At 36.9% G+C, this 22601-nt stretch overlaps 1 protein-coding gene across 5 annotated transcripts in view; it reads right to left on the bottom strand.

Moving 5' to 3' along the window:
- CDK14 (cyclin dependent kinase 14) overlaps positions 1–22601 on the bottom strand; it is a 486541-nt gene that overhangs the window by 220016 nt on the left and 243924 nt on the right. For all 5 annotated transcript variants that reach the window (XM_047096602.1, XM_047096603.1, XM_047096604.1 and 2 more), the window contains one exon: positions 19382–19476. In XM_047096602.1, coding sequence (XP_046952558.1) covers positions 19382–19476 — 95 coding nt within the window. The remainder of the gene's footprint in view (positions 1–19381; positions 19477–22601) is intronic.

Raw genomic sequence — 22601 nt, 5'->3', positions numbered from 1 at the left:
CCAATGATTCATCATTTACATGTAACACCCAGTGCTCATTCTTAAAAGTGCCCTCCTTGGGGGCCTGGGTGGCTCCGTCGGTTAAGCGCCCACCTTCGGCTCAGATCATGATCTCGCAGTCTGTGAGTTCGAACTCCGTGTCTGGCTCTATGCTGACAGCCCAGAGCCTGAAGCCTGCTTCGGATTCTATGTCTCCCTTTGCCTGCTCACACTCCATCTCTCCCTCTCAAAAATAAATAAACACTGGGGCGCCTGGGTGGCGCAGTCGGTTAAGCGTCCGACTTCAGCCAGGTCACGATCTCGCGGTCCGGGAGTTCGAGCCCCGCGTCGGGCTCTGGGCTGATGGCTCAGAGCCTGGAGCCTGTTTCCGATTCTGTGTCTCCCTCTCTCTCTGCCCCTCGCCCGTTCATGCTCTGTCTCTCTCTGTCCCAAAAATAAATAAACGTTGAAAAAAAAAATTAAAAAAAATAAATAAACACTAAAAAATTTTTTTTAAAGTGCCCTCCTTAATGACCACCACCCATTTAGCCCATTCACCCACTCACCTTCCCTCCAAAACCCTCAGTTTGTTCTCTGTACTTAAGAGTCTCTAACGGTTTGCCTCCCTCTATTTATCTTATTTTTTCCTTGCCTTCTTCTATGTTCATCTGCTTTGTTTTCTTAAATCCCACATATGAGTGAAATCATGATATTTGTCTTTGACTGACTTTCATTATTTTTGATATTGCTCTTTTAATAGCAAAGAATAAGACCTCAGATCACCGAAGGAATGGGGGGAAATCCCAAATTCATGAATCCTCGTATTCTGAGCACTGCCAAAATTTAAAATGGAACACAAATTCTAAAGTATTTCTTTTTTTCAGGATCTATAGCCAAAAGTCAAACTGCTGATTTATCTATCATAAAAAAATCTGTCAAAGATCCGATCATCATTTTATTTTTTTCATCTTTTTTGTTACTGGCTTTGCTCAATCCATGGACAAAGAAAATGTGCTTAATTCTTTGCTATGCATAGCATGAAATTAAAGATACCCTAAAAAAGAACTTTTACTTTTTTTCTTAGTCATTATACACTTGCAGACTTGCCAGGATAATAACTTTCCCAGGAGCCTGACATATTTGGCAGATATAGTTGATGTTTTGAATATGAATCCTGAAACTTCAAGAAGCAAAGACCAACATTACTGCTCCTCATGATATGTTTTAAGCTTTTATGCCAAAATCTAGTTATGTATTCAGTGAATCAGAGCTAAAAATATCTTTTCAATCTCTTGACTTAGTGCAATTTGCCATAAAAGGGTTACTGGAAAGAAATTTCAAGAGAAAGAATAAACTCTCACCAAGTCTGTCTAGGTAGTGGTTTCCTGATGTTGTGGTTGAAAACAACATTTGAAAGACAGTCTTAGCAAAATGTCAGGGAAGATAATGGTGCTCAAATTTAAAACGATTATGAAAAAAATCAGAAAATCATACTGGAAAAATTTTGGACAAAATATCTAAATGTTTACTTCCAAATAAATTAGCAGGAATTATCATACTCAACACAGGAAGGTGGTTATAATGATTTCTATCAAGAAAAACAGAGCAGAGGGGCGCCTGGGTGGCTCAGTCAGTTGAGTGTCCAACTTTGGCTGAGGTCATGAACTCGCAGGTTGTAGGTTCGAGCCCTGCATCTGGCTCTGTGCTGACAGCTCTGAACCTGAAGCCTTCTTCAGATTCTGTGTCTCCCTCTCTTTCTCTCTCTCTCTCTCTCTCTGCCTATCCCCAACTTGCACTCTGTCCCTCTCTCAAAAATAAATGAACATTAAAAAAAGAAGAAGAAAAACAGAGCAGAAACAATACATGACATGGAAGGTGACCACATTTGTCCTTGATCCTTGACACTATTTATGATATAAAAGCTCATGGTAAGCAAGATGATTTAGTGCCCTCACTGATAAAACATGTGGCTTTTAAAAGTTAAAAGGCCAGAACCAAGTATTCAATAATTTGAATTTGTTTTATTAAGAATTATAAATTTATCCAAGATTTAAAATTATATCAAAGAAAAGCATGGGATTTTTATATTAAGACAAAGGGCACATGAATTTTAAAACGTGGATAAACACTGATACATAGCTACATTTATTGATTTGGGAAAATGGTAGAACTTCCGCAAGTTTTTTTAAAAGGTTAACAATAGCATATGCAGTATTTCAGTATAGTATACTTACAAATAAACATACACACATACACACACACACACACACACACACACAACATGATTCGGAGTATGAGTCATAAAAAAAAAGTCTTGAAATATAACACACGATAGTAATGGCTTTCTCTGGGGTGGCTGGATACTAAGTAACTTGGGGTGTATCAGTCGGGATAGGACAGATTATATATGCTGCGATAATCACTTTTTCTCACAATTTACTGGCCAAAGAAATCCATATTACCAGACATAAGTTCAAAATGCAAAGGAAGTATGTCCTACAGGTATTGGGATCCAACTATTAAAGAAGAATAATACAGTATTCTACATGAGGCAAAAAATACTCAAACTTTCCCTCTGATAATATGGTAAGACTATTAAATACTTTAATTCCAGTGTAGTTAACACACAATGTTATGTTAGTTTCAGGTGTACAATATAGTGATCCAACACTTTCATACAACACCTGGTGCTTACCATTGCACTGAGTTTTAAAAGAACCTGTGTCAAGGATTTACTAACTTCAAAGGCATGATACAGTTTTATGAACTTAATTATTTCTCATCTAAAGTTACTTTTTCTAGAAATTTCTGCTATAATGTGTATTTTTCCCCCTCTGAACATCTTTTGATTTTCTGATATAATGTCTGGTACACTTGGATACTTACGTCAGAACCCCATATTCAAACTGTAACTTCCCTAAAAGAGAACAAATCCCTGTTAAATTGAAGGGTTAATTTTTTTTTAAGTAATCTTTATGGCTCTGTGTCATAGGCTGGGTTCTCCAGATAGAGTTTGGGGGTAATATGCTTATTATATAAAAGAAATATGTTTATTAGGTGGAAGGAAGGATCAGGAAGTAGGATTAGACAAAGGAAGTCAAAGTGTGATGCAGGCCAATAAAGCCTTGGCCAAGGTAGCATCAGAGCCATACTGCATTGAGCAGGAATGACCAGGTCTTTATATTCCCAACTCCCACAGTCACCAGATGCAGGATGCTTGGAGGAAGACATGGCCTCATTTGAGGTGGGTCTCTGCAGATCCAGGAGCTGCTGACAGGGGACTGTCATTAGGCATTAGGCACTGTCAGCAGGCATTCCAGTGACCATATTTCCTATCACTAGGAAGCAAGTCTTCCTTTAAAGGAGGATATAGACCCCATGTCTCTGAGTCTGTCATAGTCTGTAAGTGTGTTTAAATGAAAAACTTTAAAAAAACCTCTACATTTCTCTGTCTCTTTCTGTCTCTCTGTCTCTCTCTCTTTCACACACACACACACACACACACACGTGTCTGATGCATCTACTCTACAGAAATAACCATATCAATTTGGCAAAGATTTATAGAAATCCCACTGTAATTTTACTACGAGAACCAGCCCCTGCCTTCAGGGAGACTAGCTGCCCATTCATCTTACACGGATGTCATGATGACAAACAAGAATGATCATGTTGCCCTTTTTTACCCTTTACAAGATACAATCCAGTTCATGGTATTTTTACTTGGACTAAATCTTATTACAAATGAAACAAAACAACAACAACAACAAAAAAACCCAAAACCTTAGTCCTTTCTTTTCTTCTAATAAATATCGTTACTAATCATCTCTCCCCATGCCTCTTCTCCCTAGCATTGTTGACTTTCTATCCTATTGTTAGACTTAGATATCTTTCCTTAGTATACTTCCTAGAGTTCTAGCTAAGAACTACTCAAATTTTTATCTTTCCATTGATGCTTTTAACTCCATTATCCAAGTCAAAAGGGTAGAGTAATACAAGAAGGAAAAGAGAGAACCAACTTGATCTTCCAAATGTCCTTTATGATGGCTGAAATGAAAACTAATGACTGAGATCCAAAGAGCCTTAAAACAAAGATTGCATAATCAAGAGAAAAGGGAAAACCCAGAAGATGGAAAATTCTTACTTAGCAAATAGCTGCCATGACAAATTAGTTTCTCAGTTTCTGAATAAGCATCTGTTGGGGATTTATAACTGGACTTGTATCTGCCAGTGAGAAAAAAGTCACTCCCTGGAAGTTGGACCACTTCAACTTAGACCATTAAAAAAGTTCATTTTCTCAAAAGAAGGGTTTCTAATTATAAACAGCAATCAAAAACATAATGAGTGTGGCTAAACAAGTAAGCTATATGTTAATAACTAAATTTAAAAATCAGAACCTTTCACAATTGTTTATTTTCTTATACATACACTTACATTGTGAAAACGTGCTTATTGGCTTTAAAATATTATCAAATTGGGGCACCTGGGTGGCTTAGTCGGTTAAGTGTCCAACTTTGGCTCAAGTCATGATCTCACGGTTTGTGAGTTCAAGCCCTGCATCAGGCTCTGTGCTGTCAGTTCAGAGCCTGCAGCTTGCTTAAGATTCTGTGTCTCCCTCTCTCTTTGCCCCTCCCCCCACTCTTGCTCTGTCTCTGTCTCTCAAAAAATGAATAAATGTTAAAAAAATAAAAAAATAAAATATTATCAAACGCATGAATGTATACTTATACAGTATATCAACATCCACGATCATCATAACAAATTATAACAAAAAACGAACAAACAAAATAATGACTAACTGACCAATTAACAAGCAAAAATACTTTCGGTCAAGACAGGACATCCTAATAAAGGAATACTCACACTTTACACACTGCTCATGTGCCTAAAATTTTACTGATAGGACAATAATCTAATAACAGTTAATTCAAGTATCTTCACTTCTACCACTAGCCTTGTCACATTTGATAAACTCTGACAATTGATAAATAGTGAAGATTTATATGCTTTGCAAACATCAATGTGAAAAAAATTTAATTACACAGTGATTTACACAACGACAAGCTTGAACACATTTGTTCATATTTAAACTTAGTAAGAACTTATGAGATTCCCAGGTAAAGATGGAAAACTGAACATACACACCTCCTTTGTACCCTCTTGAATCCCACACCAAATTTCAAAAGCTCCAAAACAGATGGTAGCATATTTAGCATAGAAAAACACAAACAAACAAACAAACAGATTATTTATTAAACTGGCAGAGGCAAAACCCTAGAAGCAGCCCTATCTGTACAACAGAACAACCAAAAGGCTCAGGGGTTAGTGGCACCAGGATGTGGGAATGAATGGAAGGTCTATACATGGAGGTCTACAATGTGAAAGACTGGTTGGCTGAAAGTCTTTCCAGTAGTTTTTTAATCTTTAGATCCCCTTCCCACTTGGCTTATGTATAAAACTGCCTCTCTCAATCCTAGAGAGGGTAAAACAAAGTGTCTAAACTGGAAAACACAACGAGTTAAGGACAGGGATACCATCCTGAAACAGGAAAATCACGTAAGGTCCTATACCCCACTCTGCTTCCAGAACATTGGCAGCTAGGCCTCTCTCCTCCAGGCAGGAGTTCAGAAGAATCTTCAGTGGGAATCTTTCAGCACTGCAGGAAAGATTCATACTAATATCAAAGATTTCACAACAACAGGGCTTAGTCAGTTCCTACAGTGAAATGAATGGGGAACCAGCCACCCACACACATGAAGCTCCCATCTTTAAGACTGTTACTGTACCACTTTTATTTTTTTTTAATTTTTAATTTAATTAATTTTATTTTAGAGAGAGCAAGAGCAGGGAGAGAGAGAGAATTTTAAGCAAGTTCCATGCTCAGCATGGAGCCCAACACGGGGCTCAGTCCCACGACCATGGAATCATGACCTGAGCCGAAATCAAGAGTCAGATGCACAACCTACTGAACCACCCAGGCACCCCACTGTACCACCTTTAATTATGACCAGACAGCCAAGAGTCACCAGCTATCAAGCCAAAGCTTCTCATATTGAAGACAGAGACCAGAACAAAGTGAAAGAAAAACAGTAATAGCTTGGTAGAAACAGAGAAAATACTGTTAGGAAAGCTTTAAAAGGCTATTATTGGGGCGCCTGGGTGGCTCAGTCGGTTACGTGTCCGACTTCGGCTCAGGTCATGATCTCGCGGTCCGTGAGTTTGAGCCCTGCGTCGGGCTCTGTGCTGACAGCTCAGAGCCTGGAGCCTGTTTCAGATTCTGTGTCTCCCTCTCTCTCTGACCCTCCCCCGTTCGTGCTGTGTCTCTGTCTCAAAAATAAATAAACATTAAAAAAAATTTTAAAAAGGCTATTATTAATATTTTCAGGAGGTAAGAAAAGATACTGCCACCTTGAAACAAGATAAGGATATTACAAAATGGAATATTCTGAGAACAGAAAGCTATCTTAGAAATAATATTAAAATTTAAAACCCTCAACAGCACAGATGAAATACTAAGGTGAGAAAATGTCCCTTAAAGCTTGGCTGAAAGAAAAATAATTAGAAAATAGGAAAGAAAAGACAAGAAAATTAGAAGAGCAACACAGGAGGTTCAACAGTTAAATAATGAAAGACCCAAAGAAGAAAGAGAAAATGAAGGGGCAAATCATAACAAAATAATTTACGATAATTTCTTGAAACGGAAAGACATATGTGCACTAAAAAAAGCTCACTGTCATTATTTGGGAGGGAAATTCAAAGAAAATGACAATAAGAAACCACCAAATATCCACTTGTAATAAGAAAGACAATACCAAGTATTGTTGAGGTTGTGGGAAAACTGGAACCCCCAAACCCTGCTGGTCAGATTGTAAGATGGGGTATCCACTTTGAAAAATAGCTGGACAGTTTTTTAAAAACATACAGAGTCATCAGATGATTAATGTGGTACATTCACATCATGGAATATTACATAAAAAAGAATGAAGTACTGATACATGCTAAAACAGATGAGCATCAAAACATTATGCTAAGTGAAAGAAGCCTATCACAGAAAGTCACATATGAAGGATTCCATTTATATGAAATGTCCAGGAAAACCCAAAGAGACATGAAGTAGATTAGTGTTTTCCAGGGGTTGGAAAGGTAGAGATTTCAAAGGGACTGCTAATGGGTAGGGGGCTTCTGGGTAGGTTGATAAAATTTTCTAAAATTAGATCGTAACGATGGTCCCAAAATCTGTGAATATACTGAAAACAAACGAATTATACACACTGTAAAAGAGTGAATTCTGTTACATGAATTATTTCTCAATAAAACTGTAAAAAACAAAAGAAGAAGAAGAAGAAGAAGAAGAAGAAGAAGAAGAAGAAGAAGAAATAGGAGAAAGAGAGGAATGTAAAGACATGTTTCCAGACTGAAAAGGTGCAAATTAAAAGTTGTATGCTGGTCTATTTTTTTACTTCATTATGAAACTTTAGAACAACTGCAAATAAAGAAAACTGTTTTAACAGAAATAGTGAAAATTAGGCAACAATAAAGCAACTGTATTGAAATTCTAATGAAATTATTTCCAACTAAGAATTCTGTATCTAGTCAAAATGTCAATCAAACATGAGTGCAGAATAAAGACATTTTCAGAAATGCAACATCTCAAAAAAACAAAACAAAACAAACAAAACAAAAAACACAAATCTTCCACACACTCTTGTCCAGGAAGCTATTAGAAACTGTGTTCTCACAAAATAAAACAACATGAGATGGAGGGTGAAACATCTCCACCCCAGAAGAGAGTGGTAGGGCATCCCAAAAAACCAGAGAAGAGAGATGCACCAGGCAAGACTTGAAAAGGTCTTAAATTGATGGTAGAAATGAAAAATGGGAAATTATTATTAATTTCAGGGAAGCCTACATGCCTCATCTACAAACAAGATTTATACTGCGGCGCCTGGGTGGCTCAATCGGTTGGGCGTCCGACTCTTGATTTTGGCTCAGGTCATGATCCCAGGGTCATAGGATTGAGCCCTGCATCAGGCTCCATGCTGAGCATGAAGCCTACTTGGGGATTCTCTCTCTCTCTCTCTCCCTCTGCCCCTCTCCCCTCTTCATGCTCTCTCACTCTTTCTCTAAAATAATAATAAAAAAAATTATATTGGCATAATAATGTAAATGCCAAACTTCTGATCTTATCAAAATTATAATGGCCCTACACTGGAAGCATAAGATGATGGGAGAACGGCAAGACAGATGGGTTCACTTGTTGAAAATGGAATAATGAAAAAAAAACCCACTAAGTTCAGGTTTTCCACTGTAGGAGTCAATGGATGATGCCAAAAGGTGAATAACAAGAGGTGGTAATAAAAGAAAGAAAGTCTTACTAGATTTTCAGAGGAAAATCCACAAGGATCACCTAAAAGACTGGAAAGTAAAAACTGCTGTTTTTTATAGTAAACCATGAAACTAATTGACTCTTTATATGCATATGATGTATAACTCACATAAAAACAGTAGTCACATCAACAAAAATAATGATTCAAACCTGGAGTGGATTTCACCCCCTTTAACAAAGCACAAGACACATATTAGATTAAAACATTATATGATGTTAATTAAATATTCTTGAAATGCAAGAAATAATGGCAGCAACAACACCAACAAAATAAAATGAGGAGAAAATCGTAAGCGGTCATTATATTGCAATGTATTTATCAAATTACTGATCCTGAACACTAGTGAGAAGCTGCAGACACTTCGTATTGAATGATATAAAATAATGTATATTTTCTCACTGAGAGATAAATTTGCTAATAATTTTTTCTTCAACTACTTCATGTTCTAATCAAACATAATGTGAAGGTAACTGGAATTATTGATCTTCGGTACCTTCATCAGATGGCAACTTCAGTACCTTAGCTGGAATGTTACTCTACTCTCTCTGAGTCGACCATTATTGTCAGTCTTATTACATCTAATGCATCAGTCTCCTGCCTCCGCCTGCCCCCCGAAACATGCTCAGTTTTTTCAAGATTATTGTTTTCTTAAGAAAAACTGAAGTAATTCCTGTGAGGAAAAAAAATCCAAAAAAGTAATATGCAAAATACGTTCTTTCCTTGTCAAAGGAATTCTCTTTTTATTTCTGTTCTTACTTTCCCTATGCTCTCCTTCCAACAGTAAAGTCTCTTTTTCAGTGTACTCTTTAAAAAATTAAAAAGCCCATAGACGCGAAGTGAGTTCTCATAAAAGCAGTCACATCTATAGAAAGGTACTCATAACTGTATGTTCTTGTGGATAACCAGGCTTTTACTATAGCAACAATTCGAGACCGCATACACTTCCATCTTAAATCGTGCAAATTAAAATACTAAACTATGATTAGGACTTCCTAATATGGATGGCAACGATATGAAATAAAACTAGAACACAGAGAAGAGAGGTATGATATCAACTGAAAAAATAAACTACAATCCCAGCACCCAACATGATAGTGAAAAAACATAGTGGAAAATGACTCAAAAAGATCGGGATTCTTTGTGACATGAGAAAAAGCCATTAGGGTAAAGGACAGAAAAGAAGTTAATTGACTTTGTCCTACCAATTAGACAAAATGAGAAGTTTATAACGGAGCACTGATTGAAAGCAAGCTTGTTTCGTTTTCCTTTCTTTAGTTCATCCTTATGCTTCAGAATTCTTCTATCTTACACCGCCTGCACTTTCAGTCATCCACAATGTTTACATCTGTTCATGTTTGCTGCTCAGATCTGAATGACAACTCACCCCTCTTCGGAATATAAGATCACAGTATGACACTTCATAACCAGTTCTCCATACGTGAAACTAAAACATTCTTGAAATTCTTCCATAAAGAAAAGTCCATGAGTCAAATTTGCTTTTCTTACTGTTTTCCCTAAAACACAAATGTGTTCCAATCCCACAATACAGGAAGATCTGTGACAGCAACTTATTACCCAAATGGCACACAGACACTATCTAGCCTAAGATCACAGTCCTTGACAAGACTTCAGCCTCATTAAAAGCAACGGATATATATTTGTATCTCTAGAGCTCAAGGATAATCCCTGGAAAACAGTTCTTACATGTTGGAGGAGAAAAATGAATGAAGGAATGAAGGAACGAATGAATGAGTGAATAAGTGAATGCTCATAACAAGTTGTGTTTCTCCTTCCAAAAATTATGCCAAATGAAATGAGTTCACATAACAGTTGCAAAAACTTGGTCAATCCTTTGCTATATAAAGTTTAAGCCACTTGGATTCACACTTCACACAGGAGATGGTATTATGTAGTCACTGGAAAGGGCATACATGGAGTATCTGACACCTTAGCATGAAATTCTTCATCTGCAAAATGGAGAAACCTTCTACTTACTTCATGGTTTTGGTTGGGACAACATGAAATAACATACCTAAATTACGTTATTTCAATTGCCCTATATAGCGTACAGGTTAGGAACCCTTCCTACAGTATTTCTGATATGGATCCACCTACCCTCTATTTGAATACTTTTAGTGGTAAGACATTCATTACACTTTGAGACACTGAAGTTAACTTACGAGTAACACAAAACATTAGCAAATCTTTCCCAGGATTAAGCCAAGACTAGCCTCCCCAGAATTCTCATACTTGGCTTTCCTATCCTGTCTGCAATACACACATTACCTTTCTTCTACTCTCTAGTATGCCTAATCCTCCAGAATAAGTCTTCCTGGCACCATAACTGGTGATATACATGGTTCACAGACCTCCTGCCATCCTAGGTGCATGCTCCTGTTTGCTTCCCTTCGTTGAGGCAAAGAAATTACTAGTCTTTTTCATATGAACTATTTTGAAGTTAACTTTCCTCCATCCTGTTTCTCCATATTAGCTTGGGCTTGTTTATTGTTTTTTAACCAAAAACATTGTTTTACTTATCCTACAGCAATTCAGACTGTAGTTTCTACTCATCATTTTGTCAGATTCTTTTGTCAGATTCTGTTTTGACCCCTGATTCCATCACCCCAAGTGTTAATTATGGCTCCCAGCTATGAAACCCACAAATAGATCAAGCACATCATCACCATGTCTTCATCTGAGTCATTAATAAAAATTTCAAACAGAACAAGGTCAAAGAAAGTGCCCTCCAGCATACCCTCATAAACTTTTCTCCACCCCGATGTCAATTCATTAATCAATAGGCTTCGGGTGAAGTTGTTTATCTAGTAATAAACTGAAAGAATAATAATCTTCTAACATCTGGATTTCAATTTTATTCTAAGGATGTCATGAGTCCTTGCCACAGCTTTACTGAAATCAGGAAATAACACTGCTACTTACTAAAAGGGAATGAAGATTATTAGACTTTAATGTCCAAAAATCTAGTTTTGAATTTCATTAATGCTCTATAGGGTGCTTACACCTCTATAGATTCAAGAGCTTAGTTCCCCACCACCTGTTAAAAACCACCTTCATTCTTGATTGTTCAAAGATTATACACAATAGTTCTATGAATACACCACCTGTGATTCTTTTCACATTCTAGATGCAATTTATCCAGGGCTACATCATAAGCTTATTCTAGTGGATGTTCATGAGGTGTTTTTTGGGGAGAGGGGATTGGAAAGAGCACGGGAGTGAAGTGTCTTCTGTACACGAATGTATTACCTATGTTTGAAGATCCCCTGCTTTATGGCTTTTGGTGGAAGGCAAGGCCCAGCTGCTGTTGCAAAAGCCACTCTCTGAGGGGCGTGTGCAGTCAAAACATGGACATGAGACCTAGTGTCACTTAACCAAACACAACCAACTCTAACTCAGCAGTAAGCGCTAACAACCCATAGAATCAGGGAGAATATCCATGCTGTTTTGCCATCGTCAGCAGAGGTAATAACATCCAGTTACCCAGGACAGTCAGGACAGTGAAATAAGAGACCATGTCTGGAGTCAACATTCCTAGTGGCAACAGTCCCCTAGCATGGTTTTGGCTCTGGTCTGGCTATCCAGCTTCTCACTGCTCCTGCTGATTTTTAAATTCTTCCCAGCAGGTCTGTCAGCCACATGATAGCCTCTCAATAACTTTTCTGTTTAATTCAGCCAAAGAGAATTTCTGTTGCTTGCAAGAGAGAACTCTGACTGGTACATTTGTTCAGAGCAGCCAGACCCTTTAATTCCTCTGACACAACTAGGTGGTTTCTGACTATCCCATTGTCTGAGGCCCGCTCTCATTGCTATGGAGTCAGATTTGCTCTAAGTCTTCTGCTGGGAAGAATATTTGCTTTGAGAAAAAAAAAAGACTCTAGATGAAAACTGAAGATGGAATATAGATAAAGTAAAGAAAAATAAAGAAAAAAATTTTCTTAATAAAGAAATATTTTGAAACATGAATTAGTAGTTCTGCTTTCTCTCAGTTGTCTGCCTTAACTGGTGAAACTATTATAATCTTTTGTTCTTCCCGCTTCAAATATCACTCACTCATTCATATCAAAAACATTTGCTAAGTACCTATCACCAGACACGCTGCTAGGCACTGGAGAGGCAGCCCCTGCTCTGCTCTTGCGTTCAGTCTCAGATGAAACAGCTTTATCTGAGTTCATGAATAGTTTCCTTTCTTACTGGTGTTTTCTTTTCAGTATCCTTTCGTTGATAGTTCTTCATCATTATGACCCTTAATGGTAGAATGTCCCAGTATTCAGTCCATAAGATTCTCTTCCACTTTCTCTGCTCATTCATGCATATGGTGTTTTAATTACTGAGTATATACAACAAACTAACCCTAAACTTAATGGCTTAAAACAACAACCATCTTATCATTTCTCACAATTCTTGGGTTGCAAATTCAGAAAAGGCATAGCAGGGACAATCACCATGTGATACTTGTGAGCCTGGAATACAGCCCCTTCCCACTCCCCAAATGGCTTCTTCAATCACAGATCTGGCAGCCAGCAGCTAGGCTGGCTGGGCAAATCGCTTGGTTAGAGTCTTGTACCTAGAGCCTAACTTCACACTGTGTTTCAGGTTCTCAGTTTTCTTCCACACCATCCAGAGCCTCTGGCTCTCCATCTAGCCTCTTTAGCAGGACAACTGGAATTCTAACACGGCTGGTCAGTTTGCTCCAGAGCACAAAAGAGAAGCTGTCAGGACTACAACTGGCACAGTGTCACTTCCACCATATTGCTTTATTGGCTAGAGCAAGCCACAAGCCCAGTCTAGATTAAGGGGTAAGGATCGCACAAGGGTGTGAGTATACAAAGACATGGTTCACTTAGGGTCACTAGGGAAACAGTCACCATACTCGGTGATCCCATACAATCACCTTGTCAAATAATATCTACAGCCCAGGCAACTTCCAAATTTCTACCCTGGATCTCTTTCCAAAATTCCAGACTCATGCACCCAACTGCCTTGTGACATGTTCACTTGCATATGCAATACACATGTCAACCTGTTTGAATGTGAGCTGTGTTCTTCCCCACACTGCTCCTTCTGCAGTCTGTCCCATCTTTCCTCACAGCAGCTCCACAATTAGAGTTGCCCAAGTCCAGATCCCTGGGGTCATTCCTGACTGCTCTTCATCTCTCAAACACCACATCAAATTCTATCGGCTCACCCTTGAAAACAGATCCTGAATCCAACCACTTGCCTCAAATATATGTGTGTTCCTCCTATATCTCCTTCAGATTTTGTCCCTAAATACTTCTCACCTTCTCAGCAAGGCCTCCCCTAAATACTCCCATTTAAAGTTGTACGTGCATGCACATGTGCACATGTATTTTATCTCATAGGAAGCAGAAACATATTCAACTGCCCCAAGATAGTTTAATCTGGAAACCAGAACAGTGAGGGAGAGCTACAGTTTTTGAGAACAGATGTGGTTTAAAATCATGCAAATTAAAGCATTCCTCATAGATTTAGAAATCAAAATGTATGAGGTAGAGAAACCAAATAATGAGGTAAATTGTGTGGCAGGGGGGAAAGACAGAACGTAACTCTCAGCTGCCGTTCCCATATTTGAACATCACCCACATCTCAGACCATCATATAAAAATGTGAAGATGGTTCTTTATCCTAACACCAGCTATCTACAAGATGAGATGGGAGAACAAGGGTCTTGGCACAGAAGCCTTAGCTTTTACCCTTATAACTTATCTGAGTGATTTTACTTGGAAGTCTCTAAGCATTATTTTTCCTCATCAATAAAAAACTGGGTAACAAAAAGCCAAAACTGAGTAGTAACAATATGTGATTTAAGTATCTTAAAGGGCTAAAGATGGAATCTCATAGAATAACATGTATAAGAGAGTATTTTGTAGAATAAAAGTACTATAAGAATAACTTATGTGAATTTTGATGATACATCAATCACTTTACATAATTTTTGGAGACAGCTTTTTTCATGTGTAATATAGATTGTTTTTACATAATGTTACACATTAGTTTTGAGTATTTTACTAGTTTTACAGCACAGCAAAAAAAATAAAGTGATTGTTCCAATGAATATAGTGTTTGTTGCTTTTTTTCTTATATATAATAAATATGCAATGAAGAGTTCTGCTACACATACTTTGATCTCATGTTATAAAAACCACAACAGAACAGTTATGCACTTTAATAGTAATATATATTTACATGATCACATGTATTATTAGTATTCGTATTTCCACTGATGGAATCTGTTTTAAAATGTTCAGCATGGGGGTGCCTGGTGGCTCAGTCAGTTGAGCATCCGACTTCAGCTCAGGTCATGATCTCGCGGTTTGTGAGTTTGAGCCCCATGTGGGGCTCTGTGCTGATAGCTCAGAGCCTGGAGCCTACTTCGGATTCTGTGTCTCCTTCTCTCTCTCTGCCCCTCCCCAACTTGTGCTCTGTCTCTCAAAAATAAATAAATGTAAAAAAATTTTGTTAATAAAAAAAATAAAATTTTCAGCATAGTGTTAAATAGGTTAATGTGGCACTTGTATTTGGGAAAGGAGGGAAGGAAAGAAGGAAGGAAGGAAGGAAGGAAGGAAGGAAGGAAGGAAGGAAGGAAGGAAAAGAAAGAAAGAAAGAAAGAAAGAAAGAAAGAAAGAAAGAAAGAAAGAAAGAAGCAGGGAGGGAGGAAGGGAGGAAGATGGGAGGGAAGGAGGGTGGGAGGGAAGGAGGGACAGACCGTAGTTTCTCAACTTTCTATTTAAGTAGAAAAAAATTGTTTGCACTTTCACTATTTTCTATAGTAATTCTCTTCCAACCTTCTAATGCATTTAGGAAGAAAGAGAGCTATAACAATGTCTTACACCACTGTATAATAAGATATATTTTTCAAGCTAACTGAGTCATTCCTTGGTGAAAATGCTCTTTCACATTTGACAACAATGACATGAAGGTAGTACTCAAAACAGCACACATTACCGGGGTCCATGTGCTACTTGACTGAGACATGGGCAAATTGAGCAGCATGTTTCCCAGGATGTTTCCAACCTTGCAGCTCACAGATTATATCTACACATTTTGAAAGTGTATAAGAATCTAAATTTTGGACATTTTAGGAGCTTTCCACAGTACATAAGAGACAGCCTACACTAGCAATATCTTATTATCCACTTAACAGTTTTCATAATGACCTCCAAAGTCATTTCTTCCAGTATTCTTTCACATCACTAACAGCTCATCATTTATTCCGTTATTCTGGCCCCCTCGCCAGGCTTTTGTGTAACCTAGAATGTCATTCATGGGAATAACACAAAGTAGCTAGGCTTTGAGTTCTCTTTTAAAGCAAAGAACAGAAATACATGTACACAGTTTGTACACTATCATAAATAAGAATCTTCCACTTCGTGGAACTCAAATTACATAGGAATCTTAAAAAAAAACCTTGAACACTTAACTAAAATCCAAAGAAAAAATCCAATAGTACCTAGTTAATCTTAAATAATTTTTCCTTTCTTTCATGTCTAGGGTTTCAATGGTCATAGTATATGGATTTTTCTTACACAGTTTAACTTCCTCATTTCTCTTCCTCAAAAAAAAAAGGTACTATTAATTACATGGAAGTATAAAATCAACACTTTTTAGAAAAACAACTTTGAAGTTAACAATTTTTAAATACGGTAATATTACTAAGTTTAGGAAAGTATACATTAAAATGTTTGGTATTGATTTTAGGGCTTGCTAAATAACAAGGTTCTGTGTGTGTGTGTGTGTGTGTGTGTGTGTGTGTGCGCGCGCGCAAGTGTTTTAAGGGCAATACTATAATTTATAAGTTTGCTTTTTAAACTATTTTTTAATGTTTATTTATTTATTTTTTGAGAGAGAGACAGAGACAGAGAGAGAGAGAGCTGGGGAGGAGCAGAGAGAGAGGGAGAAAAAGAAATGCCAAGCAGGCTTTGCACTGTGAACATAGAACCCAATATGGGACTTGAACCCACAACTGTGAGATCATGACCTGAGTCAAAACCAAGAGTCAGACGCTTAACCAACTAAGCCACCCAGGCACCCCTGTAAGTTTGTTTTATGGAAACTTAAAACATTTCATAATTAAAATAAAATCTTAAATAACTAGGCTTTTGACCAGTCCATAAAAGTCATTTAAACAACAAAGCAGTTTATCTGTATATTTAGGATTTAACTGCCCTCAGGATCGTAAGAGCAGGATAAGGGAGGGTTGTGGAAAGAAAAAGAAAATTTCTTCTTTTCCTCCTCTGACCAAAAGCTCAATCTAAGTAAAGTTGTAAAAATAAATAGGAGATACAACATTACAATTGGGAATCAGAATAATATGGGTCTGAGTCTGTTTTACATGCATGCTACAAGATCCTGGAAAAGTACCTAATCTCCCTAATCCTTAGTTTTCTCCTTTGTAAAGTGCTGATATTCATAGTTCCATGAGGCTGTTGAGAATATAAAAATGATAATGAATGTAAAACCCCCAGCACAATGCTTGGCCTAGAACTCAATAAATTTTAGTTGCTGATTTTTAGTATTGTGGTCATAATTGTCTGAAATATTCTTTCACCTCCCTTTCTGATCTATCACTCATCATCCCAGGCCCTCAGTGCCCTCCTGTTTCCTAGCCTACATCCCTCACCTAGATCTGCTCTAATTCCCAAGGCATTTCATGCTTTGAAATTACTATTGCCTCTCTACTGCTATGAAACACACCAGAAAAGAGCAGAATTTATTTCTGCTAAATACTGTGAGGAAAGCAATCTGATTAATCCATTAAAATATGTACTAGCTTTAATCTTCCTTGAGATATGAGTATGTGTATAAACAACAACCAACAACAACAACAACAAAAACAGTATAAAAAATAAAACCCGTAGGAAATATTCAAGGGAGTTATTTTTATACTGGATACTTGCCACATAGTCAGACCAAAGCTGCCAAGGAATCGACATCTCCTCCACTCTAATTGGGAAGACTCCTATAAGATATTTCTACAGCCTGGAGCTCTTCCCCACCCCTACCCCAAGTCTGATTTCAGAGATCCATTGAAACATTCTACTTAAAATAAACAAAGCCCAAACAAACTTCAGCTGTAGCAACAAAAAGTACTTCACCCAAGAAAGCCAAAGGATAGGAGATGAAAGCAGAAAAAGACAAAGGAAAGGAAGAAGGCAAAGGACAATGGGGAAGTGAGGAAATGGTGGAGTGGGGAACCAAGCAGAGGCAAGGCAGGGCAGTCCTAAACCATAAATGACACATACTTGCCCTATTCTCTGAAAGTGAACAGGTTAAGCTTATCTCCCCCAGAGAAGTCAGGAAGAAAAATGTTGCTTGAAAAGTACCGTATATGTCCACACTATACTATGTGGTTGACTGACCAGGGATCTCCAAAAGAATTGGGACCAGGGAAAATTTCCCTCACACAAAGAAGAGTGATTGTTTAAAAGTCAGTCTTAATAAGTTAGCAAATACTGCAGGACATGTTTAAAAGTCAGCCTTAATCAATTAGCAAATATTTCAGGACAGTGAATTTCTTTCAGGTGGCAATGTCCACAGAATAGAAAATCATCAAATGACATGTGATCTGAAACACACATTTTTAGCCTCACAAATATATTTAGTTTTCTTTTAAGATTTGGAGGACATATTTTCATATTATTTCTGTTAGTTTCTCTATTAATGTAAATGATTTTGGAGGCAAAACTACTTTTATTCCTTTTAGCTTAATTATCTAATTTTGGAGGAGGGAATAAGTACATTTTTGAAATCTATTTTCCATAAAATATAAAAGTTAGTCAAGTATACTAAGAAAAATCTAGATTTAATTGCAATATTGCAACTAGGCCTACTGGAAAACAGGAACAAAAATTCCAATTCTAAACCAACTGAATATGTTATTGACTCCAAAATCACTGATTAAACAAAAGAAATTATATTTGCATTGATGTGTGAATCTGCATCCATTCTTGGTAGCATGTAATATATTCAACTGCTCAGCTTTAGCCGTCCTTGTAGTCACATTACCATATTATTCAAATGTATCTATCATTTATATGTAAATAGAGAAGAGAAATGGCTTCTTCATAAGACAACAATTTTCAAATGATAAACAGACACAGGCAGACATTAGCAAGATAAAAATGCTGCAAATATGCATTCTATTATATATTTTAAAAAAAGGAAACTATTTCAAATTTTTAAAAAAGTAGTGTGGTAATTACAAAATGGGATACTAATACATTCACAATACCAACAGCTACTCTTCTCAATAAAAGTCTCCACCGATGTCATTTGTATCTTATAAATTACATGTTCTCAGATCCATCTGTGAAAATTGGGATGTTAATTATCATGGTTACATTTCATGATTCCACAGTTAAATGCTGAAGTGGTGCTACATAAATACCATATGTTTTTCTAAGAGAAATGGAGAAAGATTAATTACGAGTTCAAGTCCAAGTCTTCCAGCAGTAATACTCTCAGCACAATAAGATCATTACATTGTGTGCTATGCAAATTGGAAGTTTTAATTAATAGCTGAAATACCAACTGAGGGGGAAAACTATGAAGTCTAAATTGTAAGTATCAGGCTTTCCTCCATGAAAACAACAACAATAAAAAAAAAAACACAACCTTAATAAGGATGCTTCTGAGAAACCAGGTTACAAGTCCAAAGGAAAAATAAATTGTGAACTTCCTTTGATGGAATGATCACCACTGTGCTGTTTAATCCTATTTGATAAACCAAAAAATTACAGCACATCAAAGTAACAACAGGTTATAAAGAGATAATATATCCATTATATATTTATGCTTATAAATATATATCTATATCTATAAATAATATATCTTAACATTTTTCTGGATTTTTCAAAACTATGCAAAGTTACTGGATGAAATACTCACTTCAGTATATAGCAACCTAAATAAGAAACTCTATGATAATATTACAAGAATTTTATTTATATTTATAAAATCTGAATTCTTATTTTACTCACCACATATTCAAACACAAGTGTCAGCGTCTCCTTGGTGTGGATGATGTCATGAAGCAGCACTATGTTAGCATGTTTTAGTCCTTTTAACAGAGAGGCTGTAAAACAAAATAGAAAAAGAGACAATGCGTAACAATCAACTGATATATTTCATCATCATTTTTCCATATCAATATCTATTTTTCCATTTTCCAAGCCGAAAACTATTCAGAATCAAGGACAGAGGAACAGGGTTTTCATTTAGATGAAGATCCCCCAAGTATTTCACTTATTTGTTAATGACCTCTAGGTAGAGTCCACTATAAGCAGAGGACATACTTGGTATGATTTCAATTGTTTGAAATTTGTTAAGGTTTGTTTTATTATAAGGATATGCTTGATCTTGGTATACATGCCAGATGTATAGAGAATATATATTCTGCTGAACTTGGGTGGAAAGTTCTATAAATGCCAATTAGATTCTGTTGGTTGATCGTGTCCTTGAATTCTTCTATACACTTGCTATTTTCTGCATAATGGTTGTATTAGTGACTAAGAGAATTGTAATTGGGGATTTGTCAATTTCTCATTTGGATTCTGCCAGTTTTTGCTTTGTGTATTTTGAAGCTTTGGTGTTTACTAGATATACATTTGGAATTGCTATGTTTTCTTTGTGAACTGGCTCCTATATCCACATATAATGTCTCTCTTTGCCTTTGGTAATTTTCTTACCTCTGGGCCTGTTTTGTCAGATATTAATATAACCACTTCAGCTTACTTTTGATGGTGTATCTGTTTACATCTTTTAACCTACCAAAATCATTATATTTGAATATATAAGTGTTTTATAGACAACATATCATTGGGCCATGTGTTTTTTAAATCCATTCTGTCATGGGGTGCCTGAGTGGCTCAGTCAGTTAAGTATCTGACTTCAGCTGAGGTTATGATTTTGCAGTCTGTGAGTTCAAGCCCCATGTCGGGCTCTGTGCTGACAGCTCAGAGCCTGGAGCCTGCTTAAGATTCTGTGTCACCCACCCTCTCTCTCTGCTCCTCCCCCACTCATGCTGTTTCTGTCTCTCAAAAATAAATAAATGTTAAAAAAAATTTAAATCCATTTTGCCAATCTCTTTTAAGTGATATTTAGGCCATTTATATCTAATGTAAATATTAGTATACTGGGTCACCTGACATTTGAATCTATTTTCCCTTGGACATCATGTAATTTACACTTCATTTCCAATTTGACTTTTCTTCTGTATTTCCTGGGAGTTCAATTAACTTACTTCATTTCATTTTGGTTTTTGTACATTTTTCTTCTGAGCTTTTATATTACCAATTCAAGGTGGGATTTTTAGGTTTCATACACCCAAGAGCCTGAATGAGAAAATTTAATTTAGATTACCATATTGTGTACAGTTTTCTTTAATTTATGGCTTTTTTTTATTTGAGAGAGAGAGAGAGAGAGAGAGAGAGAGAGCGAGCACATGAGTGGGGGAGAAGGGCGGAGGGAGGGAGAGGGAAAGGGAGAAGGAGAGGGAGAGAGAGAGAGAATCTTAAGCAGGCTCAGCGTGGAGCTCAATGCAGAGCCCATAATCCCAAAACCCTAAGATCATGACTTGAGCCAAAATCAAGAGTTGGACACTTAACCAACTGACTTGCCCAAGAGCCCCTATGGTTGTTTTTTGAAAAGCATTTTTATGAGCTGAAATGCATTATTTCATATTTTCTGAGTTTTTACAGCAATTTTATACAGATGTATTTGATCTATTTCTATTCATCCAAAGTGCTGTGCTCTTAGTTTGAGAGTCCTCTCTTCTCTCTGCTATGTAGTTATTACGGATGGTACAGGTGGGAGAAAGGGACAGAGTTTGGGGTGTTTTGTTTCTTTTTCATTTCTATAGGATCCTTAATTTCTCCTTTGTTTTTCCTTCTTTACTTTCACTGCCATGTCTTCAAGGGGTACTACCCTTTTGCTATATATCTGAATCTCTCCCATAGGCAATACTTTCCAATGCTTGCCAGTTCCAATCCCATTCAGTTTTGATCTTTTCTATAGTCATTGCTGTGAACTACATGGAGACCCAGTTTTCTCTTTCCAGACTGATTCTGTCTGTGCTTTCATCTCAGCTCTCCACATCCCTCTATTCTTTTTCACAGTCTCTTAAACCTGTCTAAAGCTTCCCTTGTCCCATTCTGCAACCACAGACTTGTGGCATCTCCTAATGTTTTTAAAGATGTGGGTCATGTGCACTTTTATTTGGTCTCTCTGTTGGATTTATAACTTTTGGAGAAGTGGGAGTGGAAGGATTCAAGACTAGGCAGCCATCATTCACTGTCCTCTAAACTTCATGTCCAAGATGAAAGCCTGATACATAGTAGCAACTCAATAAATTTACTGATTGTCATTCATTTAGGTTCCCCAGTGGGGACGGGGACACACACACACACACACACACACACACACACACACACACACTTTGAATATTACTTGAAAGAGTCTGTTACCATCTGGCAACTCCTCCTCCTTCGATTTGTCTTCCTTTTACTATACGACCAGCACTAGCCCCAGATCTCAGTCTATTAACAGATAACACTCATTTTCTTTCTTTCTTTCTTTTTTTTTTTTTTTTGGTAACACTCATTTTCAACACAAGGCCCTTTGATATCTACCCTTCCAAAAATTCAGAGAAGACTGGCTAACACTGTTGTCAATTTCAAGATCTGGGCAAGGAATAGCTGATTCTACCTCTTAAATTCCATTCCTTCCTCCACACAAGGCTCTTCTTTTTTTTTTTAATTAAAAAAGGGAATGAGACAACTCCACTCCCCCCATAATCAGACTCACTGCAACACTGCTTACCACAAATAAATGAATACCTTTAGATTTCCCTTTTTATAAATAATACCACAAAGGACATAACCGGGTTATATATATATATATATATACATATATATATATATATATACACACACACACACATATATATATTCCTTTAGAATTATCTCCCTATAATGAATCGTGAAAAATGGAACTGCAGAGTAAAAAGACATGAAATATTTACAAGACATTACTTATTAATTAAATAATAAGTGGGTTTAGTCTCACATCTTTCAAACCCTGTTAAGAATAAAAGAACCATGGAAGACAGGAAAAAAATATGCACATAATAATGCACCATGGAAGTAACCAATCTTATCAAATAACCAAAACCCCTATTAAGTAGGTATATGAGAATTTTAT

The sequence above is a fragment of the Lynx rufus genome, unplaced genomic scaffold (genome assembly GCF_022079265.1).
Source record: "Lynx rufus isolate CCGP_SWC_20201006 ecotype Redwood Valley unplaced genomic scaffold, mLynRuf1.p SCAF_4, whole genome shotgun sequence".
In the NCBI taxonomy this organism is placed as follows: domain Eukaryota; kingdom Metazoa; phylum Chordata; class Mammalia; order Carnivora; family Felidae; genus Lynx; species Lynx rufus.
This window is presented reverse-complemented; position numbering and strand designations above follow the sequence as displayed.